Below are 14,757 nucleotides of genomic sequence, written 5' to 3'. Positions count from 1 at the left end.
CAAATTTTCAAAGCCTTTGCAGTAGTATATTAAATAGAGCTAATAACAAGATCAAAATATCAAGATCTTACCATCTTTCATTATAATTACAATGAATTTCAATCGCACTTTGCTTTGCCGTAATTGTTGCGCCAACAACATCTCCTCCTCCTACTGGCTGAAGATGTCCCGGTATGTATTGTTTATTTGTATTTTTACTGTGCTGAGCGAATGGCCACAGCTCTCTTCCGCCAGAGGAGGAAATGAATGCGTTGAGTGTCTACAGCTGCATACTCCAAATCCCGGCCGATTTGAGCACATCATCCTGGTACTTTTGCATACTCATTTTTTGCATACTATGCATACTGCTTTTCATTTTGATGCAGTATACTCAAAATTTTGAGTATTTGAGTATGGAAGTATTTGGGACACACTATTAGACTTACAAAAGTCAAGGGAGAGTGTAAAGACCATCACAGCATTTCCAGTAAATAAGAGGAGTCACGCTCAGGACATCTTATTGGACTTACAGTAGGAGAAGGTTCAGGAATAAGACCTCATCGACATCAAACCGACTCTGTCCATGTGGGACTGAGCCACACATCCGGGAGTGTTGGGCTCTTAAAAACCACTCTGTCTGACCCTAATATAGCAGCCCTTTTACAAACCACGGTGTACTTAGGCCTCGGCCTCCTCTTTGAAACCACAAACAGTGACCAGCATTGCCATCTAACTTTCCCTGATAACACACACTCCAAAACCACTGCACCTGGTTATTTTAGCCTGATGTGCATCACCAATGTTGAAAGAGATCCTGTAGAAATTCGAAACACCAAAACTACTGTCAGCTCTTTAGACTGAAGTTGGTAAAAAATAACGAGTGAAATAGTCTTAAAAAATTTCACCCCAGTTCAACGTCTTAAACTACTTTACTTCAAGATGCTACATTTAGACTTTAGCCGGCTTAATCCCATTTGAATTGGTAACCTGTTATTCAAAAAAACCAAAAACTAATTTCTAGGTTTATTTCTTGAACATTGTAGGGTTGAGTTCAGGTGCGCAGCCCTACCCTGTAAAGTACACGTCGAACAACTGGTGCCATGACCTTACACCGTGGAAGAATTTGACCAAAATCACAAAATGTTTTTTTGTTGTTGTAGAAAACCCGAATCCACCTTTTGTTTAGAAACCAAACCAGCCTATCATACAGTTTGCCCTTACAATTAAATTTTACATACATCCATCTAACTCTAGCCATTTATCAGGTTTAACCTTATTTCATTGTTATAGATGTACCCGTGACTGTTTACTCTTTAGTGGATTTTTTATTCCTTCATGCATCTTTCTATTGACAAGCCTCATGTCGATGTAGATTACAAATCAACGCAGGACTTGGCACCTGCACACACTTTGAGGATGAGACACCAGACCCTGTAACCGATGAGCTGAAGGCTGGCCTCAAAGCAACCAGTCCACTTTCATGCCTCTCCACACTGATGCAGAAAAACATGATCTTAACACTCTAATTGTGTTTCAAAATCAGGGATAAAAGCTTGAAGTATATCACACTGTGTATTGAACCTACAGGAGCTTCACTTTTTGCTGGAATAAATAAAAATTTCCACAATATTCTGACTTCCTGAGATGCACCTGTACAACTTTATGCTCAGAAATCACAAAAACAGCGATTCAAGAATTTTCTTAAAAAAACACATTTATTTGAGCTTGAAAACATGACACGTCAAAACACAACTACACTTATTTTTGTATATCAAAGTCTCTACCCGGAGGAACTGAGTCGTTTCATATCCACATTAATTCACCTGGTCGTCCCCACACTTACGGTGCTATTAAACTACAACAACAATCCCCGCAGCTAAAATGAAAAAACCCATCAAGAACTATGGGTTAAGAATTTCACAAGTATTCCTCTGTTTCAATGGTTGGAGAGTTATCAGATATCAAATATAATGTGAGCTTCAGAACCAATAGATGTATTTGTATTTATAAAAATGTAGAAAAAAAACAACTTAAGTCTGTGGATGCTTCTGTCAGTCCATTTTTGTGAAATCAACACAGAGTATATGAATCCTTGGTCCGTGTTTGTGTGTATGCGTGTGTGTTCAGTCTGACTCTTCCTCTGAGCTGGCAGGTGTGGATACAGCCTCCTCCTCCTCATCCTCTGACTCCTGCTGAATAAGATCATGAAGAAAAAGAGGTAAGTACAAAAGATGTGAAAGGTGAAACAGACGAGAGCAGCTTTGTAACAGAATTCTTCATCTAAACATGAGAAACAATTCACATTTTTAAACCCAGGTTACACTTCGATCCAGAGATGGTTTTACTTCAGTGTCTCAATGGCAAAGGACGAAACATTTTAAGGTTTTATCAAGATTTATACACAACTTGAAGAGTTATGTATGCTCTTCAACCAGCACATACATTTCAGAAGACGCAGAGTTAAATAACCAGGAGTTTTATTTAGAGCTAACTGGGGAACGGCTTCCTGATAGAGAACTCAGTCATGAGCAGGGAGAAGTGAAAGAGTACATTTCAGAAATTGCCTCTGTTATCTCTCACTCTGAAACTATTCCTCGTATTTTCTTCAGATATCTTTTAGTCCAAGAAGTAAGAGCTCCACGTCACGCCAGTTTAAACTGTCTCTAAACTCCTCTTTGGAGCGCATTGATGGCCAAGTGGTTACAACCATCACACTGCAAATCCCATTTAGCTCGGCAACCTTTGCCGCTTGTCATATTCTCCTCTCTTTCCCCTCCATTTCCTGTCTTCCCTTTTCCCTCTCGAATGTCCAATTAATTAAAGCAATTTGGACAGCTAGATTTATGCAGACGTGAAACACTTTGAGATCAAAAAAATAAAAAATAGAACAGCTTGATACATGAGTAGCTTCTTCCATTTGCTTTGAATCTCATATGTACGGTAGTTTTATTTAAGCAAAGCTGCTGTAATAATTTAGTCACACTAACAGACCACTGCTTCACACTTTAGGTGTCTCTCTATTCTGTCCTGTAACATCTGATGATCAGAAAAAACCCAGTGGACTACTTTATTTCCACAACGCCACACAAATCAATGTCTCTATAGCAAACATTAAGGTGGTTATGCTTAAATGCATTTCTTGTTGCATTAAAATGAGACCCTCAATCAGAGACTTGCTGACAGCAGCCAACGAGGCCTGACTGATGAGGTGGAACTGGAGGAGCAGACGAGGATCAATGTCATCATGGTTTCTCCTGCTGGAACCATTATCCGTTTGATATCATTACTGGCTTTACCTTCTTCCTCTTAGCTTTGCTCTTGCGGTCAGAGTCTGACGAACTCTCCTCGCTGGTCTCGATGAATTCTTTACTTTTAAAGCTGTCGTTGGTGCCCCGATCCCTGTCCTTATCTCCCCCGGCAGACTTCCTCTTCTTCTCCTCCTTCTTCCCTCCAGACTTTTTACTCTCCCTAATAGATGAAGAGGGAGGAACAAGCAGTTCAGACTGGTGGGTATCAAGACACAAAACACGAGTTCAAATGTTTAAATGTTGGGTGTCTCACTTCTTAGGATTGGAGGTTGATCCTCCACCGCTCTCTGTGTACTCTTTCTTTGCTTTGTCGTACTGACGCTTGGCCTCTCCTGCCTTAGTCTCCCACTCCTAAAGAGAAAAAACATGAAGCATCATATCCAATAAGTTCAACTTACGCTTCAAAAGAAAAAAAAGAAAAATGAGAGTCTGTAAAACATCCTGACAGTCTTTTAATCCTAAAGAGAATAACTTGAATGAAAGACTTCGTAAAGTAGAGTTTGAACTAGAAATCTAAAGCCACTTTGTCTCACCTCCTTCTCCTCTTTGCCCAGTTGTCGCCACATCTCTCCAGCTTTCTTAGAAATCTCGGTGATGGAGATTCCTGGGTTCTCCGACTTAATCTGTTCACGGCTTGCGTTGAGCCACAGCATGTAGGCACTCATTGGTCTTTTGGGGCCACCGGTGTCTTTTTTCTGCTTCTTCTACAGATAAAGATTTCATGAAGGTTGATTAAGGTTTATACATCTGCATGTGTTTATGAGGCTTTTACTTTGAAAAAAATCCTTTGAATTTCATCTTGTCTGGACATCATTTCCTCATGTTTACTTTTCCAGCTCACTCTCTCACCTCTTTGCGTGGTTTTCTCTCCTTTTTCTCCTTCACCACTTTGGCTTTTTTGACTTTCTTCTTCTTTGCACTCTCATTTTCACTGTCATCACCTTCATCACTGCTTTCACTTGCAGATGCGTTGCTGTCATACCTGGTTGGTAGAAGTGAACACAGAAAAAGAAACAGGGGACTGTTAGACAATCTGCATCAGATGAAACCAAAACTCGGTTGAAATGATCAACAAAGAAAAGTCACTAACTCCTCTGCAATGTCATCATCTTCTTCTCCAGGGTTAAAGGACTCGTCTATAAGTGAAAAAGAAAAGTCAAACAGCCAATCAAAACATCCTGATCTCTTAAATAAATCCGTTTTATTAGCTTGGGTTCAACTGGGACACTGACTCACCACTTTCACCGTCAGATTCATCGCTGTCGTTGCCCTCCTCTCTGATTTTACCCTCGGCCTTCATCCTCTCCAGATAGGCATCGTGCTGGTCTTCATCGGAGTCACTGTACTCATCATTGTTACCCTTCATACCCTGAAAGTAAACTTCTTTGTTAGAATACTTAAAACAGCAGTAACAATAAAATGTAAACTGTATGTACATTTTTCCTTGGACAGCTCATTTTAAAGCCACTCGCGTCGCCCAGCATCCAAGAACTTATTTGTGTAAACTTTAAGTGAAATCAGCTCCAGCAAGGAGAGGAGAGCACCCTGTTTCTAACACGTCACCATCGAGGAAAGAGCTTGTGAGTTACTTGGAACAAGGCTTATCAACAACAACAACAACAACAACAAAAATCACTGCATTCAGCTGACTAAGTTGAGTCTGATCATGGAGTCCTTTCACCTTAACCCACTTTCATCCATCATCCTGTAAAAGCTACATGCAGCCATCCAGTTAATTTTTGACCTCACAATCTTATACAGTTTCATTTAGCAGATGCTTTTGTCCAAAAAGACGTACAACACAAGCAAGAATTTTGACAGAAGGTAAAGGCTTAGTAAGTGCAACAAAGTGCGGCAAGTTATTTGTCTACAGGTGCTGCCATTAAGAGCAAGAAGATTTTTTTTTACTATGTAGATTAAGGTGTCCATAACTAACCACAGTTAATTGCTGCAACATTATAGTTCAACCTTCAACACAATTAGAGCTACATATTAGAGCCCGACCGATATGGGATTTTCGAGGCCGATGCCGATACTGGGGGCAAAAACAAGCCGATATCTGATATATCGGCTGATATATATAATAAATTCATTGACATACACAGGATATGTACTGTATATGAACACAAATTATTATAATACCCATACGATTCAAGACAGAGACAGAACGCTGTTAAATTAACACAAGGAACTTAAATTATAAAACTGTAAACACAAGAACTGTAGTGTAAACCAATGATAAATAAGAACAAGCTGTAAACACAATATTAAATAAAGAAGTAAAACTTTAAACACAGTAAGTAGAATAGAAAGTCAAACTGTAAACACACAACAAGCTACTTACACGACGTTAAAACGTGGTATTATAGTCTTACATTAGACAATGGTGGATGTGTGAAATAACAGTACCATTTATCTTTGTTTATCTCTCAAAAAAGCAACTAACTCGATGTTAAAATCCCCTTCTTTTAAGTCTTACATTTCATAATGGTGAACAGAGGGGGCGGGCAAACGGGCAGCATGCAGCCCAACACACAGACACACAGAAGAAGCGACAGAATCTCCGTGGAGCCAAAATTTTTTATAATCGGATACATTTTGGTCGATGTTGATTAATCGGTGACAGGCATAATAATTAATTAATCAATCGGTCGGGCTCTACTAAAAATTCCCTAAGAGCTGGGTCTGAGACCTTCTAACTTATTCTTATACCTGCTCCTTCTCAGGTGCAAAGTGAAGCCCAGGCTTAAAAGATTTTTTTTTAAGAGAAAACCAAACCAGGTCCTGAATGTGACTGGTACTCAGTGAAAAACTTTCAGCTCTGATTCAGAAGTGAGGTTACACCCTGGTGTATGTCCAGCTGGTGCTCTTTGACCCAAATGTCTGCTTAGGGCAACTGAGAAGAGTGTCAAAGAAGCAGATTGATGATCCTGAGTGGTTCATCTCCACCTTTTTCTTTTAACAGTTTAAGGGGAAATGAAGGGCCCTGCTGAGGTAAAAGCCACCTTTATTTCTAATCTCCATGCTTTGTTAGCGTTGCTGACTGTGGGATACACAGACGACGTGTCTCAGAGATGCTTTTGTTCAACACAAACAGGAAATGATAAGTGGGCTCATTTGTTTTCATTGACCCTGCTGCTGACCCTGTCACAGCATCAGTAGACGACCACATTACTGTAGACCCGGTGTTTGGACTTCAGTCAAAACCAGGAGGTTGTACATGTCAACAGACAGCATTAAGACCAATCAAACCAGCTCTGCACATGTTAAGGCAGCTGTCATGATGACGGCTGTGTTGAGTTAAAGCACACCAAAAGCCCCCCGGCCACACATTAGTCAGCACGATGCAAAAAAACACAAACCCAGTTATCACATTCGCACCCCTTCAACCAAATGTCCCATGATTAGACGAAAATTACTCAGGATTTATCAAATTTACTGCAATTTGTACCGATACCGATATGAGACACAATCTCAGCATCACGCACACACAGCAGCACGCCATGCAAGCAGGAATCACTCCACACGGGTAAAATCAAAACCTGGTCCACACATGACGCCCATTACCATACCCACCTTCTTCTACAGAGGTACAAGGACAGACACACAGGAGAAGGGCAACAAGCATCAATATCTTTAAAGGAAGTTTCGTGTCAGAAAAGTCTTTTCTTACACACACTGGGAGGTGTTGGATGAAAAACTGGTTACCTCTTTAAAGCCTCGGTTCTTGATGTTGAGCTTCTTGGCGTTAACAAAGTCAAACAGTTTGCCGTACTCTTCCCTAAAGGAGCAGAGGTGAGAAGAGGACAGAGGTCATTGTCCGCTCAGAGCCTGGATGAATTCATTTGATACCTTCTGACTTTTTTTCTTCAAAGAGTTTTAAAAGAATGATGCTTGACACCCCCTTACAACTAAAGATGCACCAACAAGTCAGAGTGGTCATTCACAGATTTGAATTTTGAGTCTCACAGGAAATTTTTACAGTGAATCATGTTGTGATTTTATTCAACTTGTCCTTGACATAAACGTGTTGGAGGTTTTCTGGTATAAGGTCACCATGATCATTGTAGATGCCACATCTTCACATCGTCAAAAACCGGACAGCTCACAGAGAGCTCTGTGTGCTTACAGAACAGTTTCTGTCTCCTCACCTCTCAATGCTGCTGAAGGTGTACTGATTTCCCTGCTTTGTCTCAATCTCAAAGTCAAAGGATCTCGTTGTAGTGGTTCCTCGGGCAAAATTGACGCAGGAGATCTCTTCAAAGCGCAGGTGCACAGGGGGCTTGTGGACATAGATGAAGCCCCTCTCCAGTGGATAGAGGAGGCCAGAAGAGGCCTTGTAGGAGCAGGTGATGCACTGAGCTCCAGAATGGCTGTGGGAGATTGAAACCAAATGATCAGGACCTGTAAATCAGCATAGAGTAACACGTTTTAAATATACCTCACATGGTACTCACCCCTGGAAGTTTCCAGGCACAGTGATCTTACGGTTGACGAGAGCCTTCATCACTCTGCTGACCATTTCATACAGGGAACCTGACATGTTTTTACTGAGTTTCCCCTCAAAACGACGCTCCACATCCTCCCTGGAGGGCACAAAGAGGCAAGAAAAGCTTTTACATTCCTGAAATCTGATCATTTCACACTTTTTGGAGTGTTTGTAAAAAGTAATGCAAAAAAAAATAATAGGAGGCTTCTGTCACTAATGATAACACATGACAATCACTCCTTCAGATCTCTGGCTCCCTCTAGAGGAAATATGCTTCACTACATCAAGAAGTGCACTGTGTTGCTTAAACGGCATCATCTTTTACACTAAAAACTCACTCGCTCATGTTGAGAGTGAGGTTGATGTCTTCTTCTTTGGAGAAAAGCAGGATCAAGAAGTGATAGCGGGTCTGACCCTGCTTGATGGGAGGATCCAGACTGATCTACAAGACAACAAAATGATAAAGAGAGGGGAAGGGTGTGAGAAGGAGCATCAGGCAGCAGGGGGAAGCACGTTTTCGGGGGTAAAAGTACAGTATACTTACAACAAAGAACATCTGCCTCTGGTCCTTGTGTGGCAGGAGGAACAGACGGAGGACGGTGGTGTAGGGGATCTTATAATCAAAGGTTTTACCATGGAGGTGAAGGAAAGTCGGGTAGATACGGATGTCATATCTGTTTAAGGACACAAAGAAAAGTAACCCAAACTAAAACTTAGAAAGTTGCGTTTGCAATAATTTTGTTCAAATCTTTCTAGGGTTCATTCCTCTTGATGAGAAAACATGAGTGAGGACATTTGTGCCTGTTTGGTGAAGATACTTTACCTTCCTCTGGGTGTGAGGCACTGCAGCTCTTTGAAGATACACACAGCGTCTCCTGTGGCCTGGATCACATCAGCCTTAGACAACACACTCTGAGCGAAGGCCTGAAATAAAACATACAAACACGCTTTTAGTAACATTTTAACGGGGATTAAAAAAAAACAGAAAAAAGATGACAGAAGGAGGCAGTAGTCCTTTACCTCCACAGGGTCTTGTCTTTCATCGGACTGGCTGGGCGGGACATAGAATCGGACCTCCATGAGGGAGACCTCTGTGTCGTCGTTCTGGTGAAACTCCAGGGTGACTTCGTTCTTCCCAGTAGCACACTGGGACACGTTGGACAGTGGGATCTCAAACGCTGTGTTGTCATTTACGTCAAAGGATAACAGCGGCCCTGCAGACAGAGAGATTTTACTCATTATGAGCAGATTAACCACAAAGACTATTAGAGAGAGGGTCTGATCATGTTGCACAGAGGCCAGAGTGGTGTGTGTGTTTTTACTTTCTCCTTTACCTGAAAACTTTGCCGTTCCCCAGTTCCATCCTTTGACACACATGTCCTTCTCGGTGAGCTCCACCTTGTAGTTTGCCTTGAAAAACTCAGAGATCTTCTCAAAGTCCTGATGGATCAAAGGTAGGAGTCGCAGTAGAGCGGTGGTGGTGGGGAAAATGAAGTCGACAAGAAAGGATGAAAAGAAAAAGGGAGAAATAAGAAGTGTAAAAAGTAAGAGCTTTAAATGAGTGAGGCAGTATTAGACCGGTACAGCACGGGTCAGAGCTAAGAAAAACAGCCTCCCAAAGAGCCAGGGGATTGAGGGCTAATTAATCAAAACATAATTATAACCACGCCCGCCACTGAGGCCATTTGGGAACAGCGGAGGTGAATGTAATCCATCCACCCTGTCTGTCCTCCGCCCCTCCACACCACCGCTGACAATCAGCCTGTTTATTTATCCTGCAGGCCTGCTTACAACTGGAGAGGACACACACTCACACAGTGTGACAAACACATGCTCAATCACACACGCACGCACTGTCCTAGGATCTCACACATACATGCTCGCGCACACACACACACACACACATGTGGAAGTGATTGTAGTATGTGAGAGAGAAGTGATGGAGACTCTGTGGGAACATAGTTTATGCACCTGGATATCTGCCTGTCCATAAGGTTATTACAGCCAATTAGAGCCCAGAGAGTCGCTGTATGTGTCTGTGTGTGTCTGTGTGTGAGCAGTGCACTTCATCAGCCTGTTAGTTAGCCTGGATTAAAACGCTGTTTAGATCTGGAAGCATGTGTGACCACATGTGGAACTTCATAAAAAGTACACTGAAGCGCCTGTTTGTGTTTATGTGTGGATGTGAGTCCTCATCAGGCCTGCTGGTGAGTGTTTCTCCACTCCTCGTTACAGTTTTTGGCAGATTTGTTGTTTTTCAGCTCATTTAATTGTAATAAACACAGGCCTCTTCCAACCACCCACCCATACACACATACACACACACATCCTCAACTGGCATTTATAACTAATTTTTGCAACCAGTTCTGTTAACATCAAACTCATATTTATATTAAAACAAACAAAGATACTGGAAACACAATATGTTTCTTAGTTATGTCATGATAGAAGCTCTTCTTTTTAATTAACCAAGGATCATAAATGTTGGGCGTGAAGAGTCGTTTTAAATGGGAAGGATTCTGACCATCATTAAGACCAAAAAACCCAAAACAAAACAAAAAAAACAGGCAACTCCAACAAAATCACCTCCTAACTCACTCCTGCTCCCAAGAGCTGGCATCAAACACACTTACTTCATCAGTTTCAGAGTTCCCTCTCAGAAACGCTGCTTTTTCAGCACCTTTGTGTCAGAATATAAAACAAATCCACAAAAGCCTTTTGATTAAAGAGCAGCAGAAGTAAAAAGTCATGAAAAATATTTCTACTTCCCTTATTTTTTTTTCTCTGCTTCGTAAAAAACAACAAGAAACCAGGTTATGAACCCACTGAATTCACTCTGTTATCAATGAAGTTAGTGATTTGTTTTTAATTTCCTCTTAGTTACTGTAAGTAAAACATAGCTTGGGTGACAATATCAATTATCAATCTGCATTCAATCAAATGGCAACAAATCAAATTGTATCAATCTTTATTTTGATTATTTGTCGTCCATTGCAGTTTGAATCAAAAAGGATCTCCTCGTCAAGGACAGTTTGATACCTCTAAAAATGACAATCAGAACAGAATACTGACATAAGATAATTTTATTTTCAGCCAAAAGCCTCAAGGGTTATCTCTGCACACTTAATTAATGCCACACACTCCATATATATGACAGTGTCATGGGCCAATCCTTGACTCAACATGGAAACTACATGAGAAGTCATACACATGTCTGCACATCCCCTGCTCCCCCAGCAGACGGTTTCTCTCTGGTAGAGAGCCAACGTCTTGCTAAAGAATACTTTATTAGGACAGATGCATCAAAGCTTCTGTGCTGCTCGCCAGCAGCCAAACCTCCAGCCAACTTCCGATTACTGACACTAGCTGTGGAATAATAAACAATGACATCACAGCCTGCTCCAGGACAAGAGACTCCATCTACGAAAAAAATACGCTGATTAACCCCAGGAGACACATCCACCAAGACTCCAGGTTTTACCCGCTCCTCAGTCCTGGTGTTTTAACTTGCGTGCTGATGATCCCCACACACTCAGAGGAGCAAAGAAAAAAAACACAGTGATAAAAAACAAGCACAACCGCAATTATTTTCCCTTGTCTCTCCTCTGAGCCAAATTGTTTCAGTGGATCGACATAAACACTGACTCACATGAGCCGATGATTGCACTGTTTATGGAACACACATGCTAGTGCTGGTTTCCCTCATTAATCCCATTAGGAGCTCTGGAGAGAAGCGCCGACTCATTCACATGCTTTGGTTTGCAACCCACACATACACGCTCAGGTAGTGGCCTTTTCACAAGATGGTAGCCCTTTACTTTATTTTTTTTCCAGTGGAAAATGTCAGATACATGATGGACGTTGTTTATTCTGGGTGCCCTTGCTTTTGTTACATCACTTTTTATAAACAAAGTGCTGAACAACACAGCAGTGTGTGTCAGCCTGTAATATTCCACTGCGGCCTTGTTCTCCTCCGTGTAAGGTAACAATTATTTCCCAGAAACAGAAAACGCAACCAGTGGGAAAGGTTTAGGATCTATTGATGTTCCACTGGAAAAAAAAAGAACAAAATCAGGAGGAAGTATGAGCCTGTTTAGCCTTCTGAATCTCAGGCACTGTAAAAGTGCCATTTGACTGCTCTAAATGTGAAAAACACAATAAAACAGCACTCACGGTGTCTCTGAAGCCGTCGTATTGGTAGATGAGTCCTGTGCTGGTGCCCAGCTTGATGCCATGACCTAAGCACACTCGTCTCCACTGGGCCTGGTTGAGCTCACCAGCTGGGATGCTGTCCACCTTCCCCGTCTTGCTGCTCTTATAAACGACATTTTGCTTACTGAACCGCAGCCGCCCATCATTCTGTGAATAAGAACAATAGCAGGACTTGTGTTAACACTGATGTTTCAATCTACTTCAGGTGTATGTGTGTGAGGTTTTAACTTGGAGTCATCATCTCCATAAGTCATCTGTTGGCGCCACTACTTTCCATGTGAACATTTTATGGTTTTGAGAGTCATGATACTAAAATAATGTTTGGGTTTCAGACTCAACAAGCAATTTACAGCGGTCAATCTGGGCTCTTGTAATTTTCCTTAACTTAATGTTTCAGTTAAAAAGGCTGTATAAGAAAATCTGTTTGTTTTAACCAGTTATTACCGCTTAAAACCATTAATTCAGTATGTAAACTTATCAGAGTATTTCCTAGGATCCATCATTTAACACACAGAGATGTCCAACCTCTGACCAAAGTATTCATTTATAGGGATAATACTGTCAATTTTACATTACAAGGTCAAAAGTATAGTTATAATTTAGCTGCAGTAAAGCAAAGTGGTATGTGCTCATCATCTTTTGCACTCTACTTGCTGTCCCAGATTTGGTATAGCCAAAATTGCAGACATCATCAACAACAGAACCATGAATTTGATATTGTGTACGCTCCAGCTGCTTTTAAACCTGGCATCTGGAAACACTTTGGGGCACCCATGATAAGAAATAAGGCAGAAGAAATGGTGACAGACAAAGAAATTGCAGACACTGCCAGACTGCAAAGATTAAGAGTCATTTGAATAGCAGAGAATATAACAGATTATACTTTATTTATCCCTGAGGAGAAATTCAGGGGAAAAAAAAGGAATAAAAGCCACTTGGCAGATTGTCACCTTTAAAAGATTCCTTAATATGCATCAGGAAAATAAATCTGGCCAGATTCTAGGGGGGTAGTTGAAGCCACTCTCTCTTATAACAGTGAGATAGCTCCAGAGATCCCTGCTGAATGTCTGATGTTTTGCTGAATAAATGGCTACAAACTTACAGCCATAACCTCTGCCCATTAATCAAAGAGTAATTTACTCTCAATTACTCTTTGAGAGTAAATTACTCTTTGATTAATGAGTAATTTACTCTCAATTAAACTGAAATGTTCTATTATTTTCATATGAATTAAACTGAATGAAGTACTAAAAGTATTTATTAAAAAAATGATTAAATTTCTTTCTTCTTATATTACAGATGGGAACTATAAGACTTTTTATATTGCCAGCTTGAAGTCTTGTCACACCACCTGCTCGCTCTTCACTTGTAGTTTCCCACCTCATACAACCACATTGTTATTTATTTTCCCGAATTAGAACCAACACATCACGATCACAACCACTGATAAGTAAACTTACCCAGGAGCCTTTGACCTCCTGGTAAATCTCGTTGAACTCTAGCGTGTCTCCCATCTCAGCTCAAGGCGATGTCTGATGAGCTACAAACAGGAAAAAACCAACTACATTACATATAGCAACACAAATATTCTATAGATTACAGCATTCAATGTATCTCCGGAATTCTGAAATTTATACATCTTAAAATTGAACTTTTTACTGATTTACACAGTTGTCTGAGCTCCTGATCATTTCCTGGAAAAGTTTGACACAGTGTGCATGGCAACATGACTGCGCAGACCCACAATGACTGAGCCAGGCACTGAGTCAGTCTGATGAAAGAAGGACAGTGATATACCTACAGCACTGCTCTGGTTCTCAGGGCACTTTGTGGTCGCGTAGATTCAATACACAGTATTTTTCCAGTTAACTTTATTTTGTAATATTCTCACTTCTGACGCATAGACCTCGCTCTCATAGCTTAAAGCACCGAGTGTAGCTCAGAGCTAAGTGAACTAGCACACAGTTAATATCGTCAACTGTGGTTTTCGCTTTAAAGAGCGGATTTAATAGTATTTTATACCATTTTCTTCTCTCTAAGCACAAAGTTAACTGTTGCTAAAGATGAGACTTGCCCGTTTCTATACATCTAAATGTTGAATAATAGTCAAATTATCCATGCTGCGCCGTTCACGATAGCCTAGCTACATTGAATTGCACCGGGTGCGTTTAATTCACTGCACGAAGATGCACTGACTTGTTTCCCTAGACAGGTTGACGATAGGCGCAAATGTATCCGCCCTAAGAGAGCACGACGTGCATAAAATCGAGCGCTCCAACAGTTGTAGGCCAGCGCAAAGAATTGTTGTGATATTCAGTTTGTTCTTCTAAACGTAAGAACTAAATGTGAAACCGTGGGTAAACTATCATTGCAGACTCGAAACTCATATTCCAGAGTAACTTTCAAAAGAAGAGCAAACATACATTTAGAAAACTTCTGCCTTACTGTCAGTGTGAGGAACGGCTTCGCTTGTTTCCCGCGTGTAGCATCGGGAGCTAGCACTACGTCACAGGAAACAACAGGGATTTTTAATTTCTCTTCCGGTCTGAGGGAAATTTATTTTCTTAAGAGGTTTTTTTCCTCAGCAGTACACAAAATTACTGTTTTATGTTAAGGTTTTCATGCAACGTGTGTAAGCTTTCTATGTGCTTATCACAAGTTTAATTCTGAAAACAGAAATGCGTGAGAGGGTCAACGCGGACAGCCAGATTGCAGTTCCTCCTTACCACCACTAGATGGTGCACAACACATCTATTTAATAGAATTTGG

The 14,757-nt window shown here is 41.0% G+C and overlaps 1 protein-coding gene across 2 annotated transcripts; it reads right to left on the bottom strand.

Moving 5' to 3' along the window:
- Nucleotides 1-1,698: 1,698 nt before the first annotated feature.
- Nucleotides 1,699-14,525, bottom strand: ssrp1a (structure specific recognition protein 1a). 2 transcript variants are annotated; one of them, XM_074674552.1, is made up of 18 exons: nucleotides 14,434-14,525; nucleotides 13,449-13,528; nucleotides 11,950-12,135; nucleotides 9,111-9,216; nucleotides 8,797-8,990; nucleotides 8,600-8,700; nucleotides 8,321-8,450; nucleotides 8,115-8,218; nucleotides 7,745-7,873; nucleotides 7,439-7,660; nucleotides 6,996-7,068; nucleotides 4,524-4,656; nucleotides 4,378-4,423; nucleotides 4,137-4,269; nucleotides 3,821-3,991; nucleotides 3,541-3,638; nucleotides 3,276-3,447; nucleotides 1,699-2,171 (listed from the first exon to the last, which is right to left on the bottom strand). In XM_074674552.1, the coding sequence occupies exons 2-18, from the start codon at nucleotides 13,500-13,502 to the stop codon at nucleotides 2,103-2,105; spliced, it is 2,121 nt and encodes a 706-aa protein (XP_074530653.1). In that variant the 5' UTR covers nucleotides 13,503-13,528; nucleotides 14,434-14,525; the 3' UTR covers nucleotides 1,699-2,102. The 2 variants fall into 2 exon arrangements, with proteins under 2 accessions (XP_074530653.1, XP_074530654.1); XM_074674553.1 differs by having other exon boundaries at nucleotides 14,412-14,504.
- Nucleotides 14,526-14,757: the final 232 nt, after the last annotated feature.

Source organism: Halichoeres trimaculatus, unplaced genomic scaffold, assembly GCF_033239565.1.
Source record: "Halichoeres trimaculatus isolate MK-OKI-2021-1 unplaced genomic scaffold, fHalTri1.1 fHalTri1_scaffold_7, whole genome shotgun sequence".
Taxonomy (NCBI): domain Eukaryota; kingdom Metazoa; phylum Chordata; class Actinopteri; order Labriformes; family Labridae; genus Halichoeres; species Halichoeres trimaculatus.
The sequence above is the reverse complement of the archived record's forward strand: the minus strand, read 5'-3'. Positions and strand labels throughout refer to the sequence as shown.

Excerpts from the sequence above, each read along its gene's own strand:
- ssrp1a (XM_074674552.1), bottom strand. The coding sequence starts at position 13,502 with ATGGGAGACACGCTAGAGTTCAACGAGATTTACCAGGAGGTCAAAGGC. Across the intron at positions 8,451-8,599 it reads TGCCTCACACCCAGAGGAAG|ATATGACATCCGTATCTACC; the intron begins GTAAAGTATCTT and ends GTCCTTAAACAG. Across the intron at positions 7,069-7,438 it reads ACCTTCAGCAGCATTGAGAG|GGAAGAGTACGGCAAACTGT; the intron begins GTGAGGAGACAG and ends CTGCTCCTTTAG.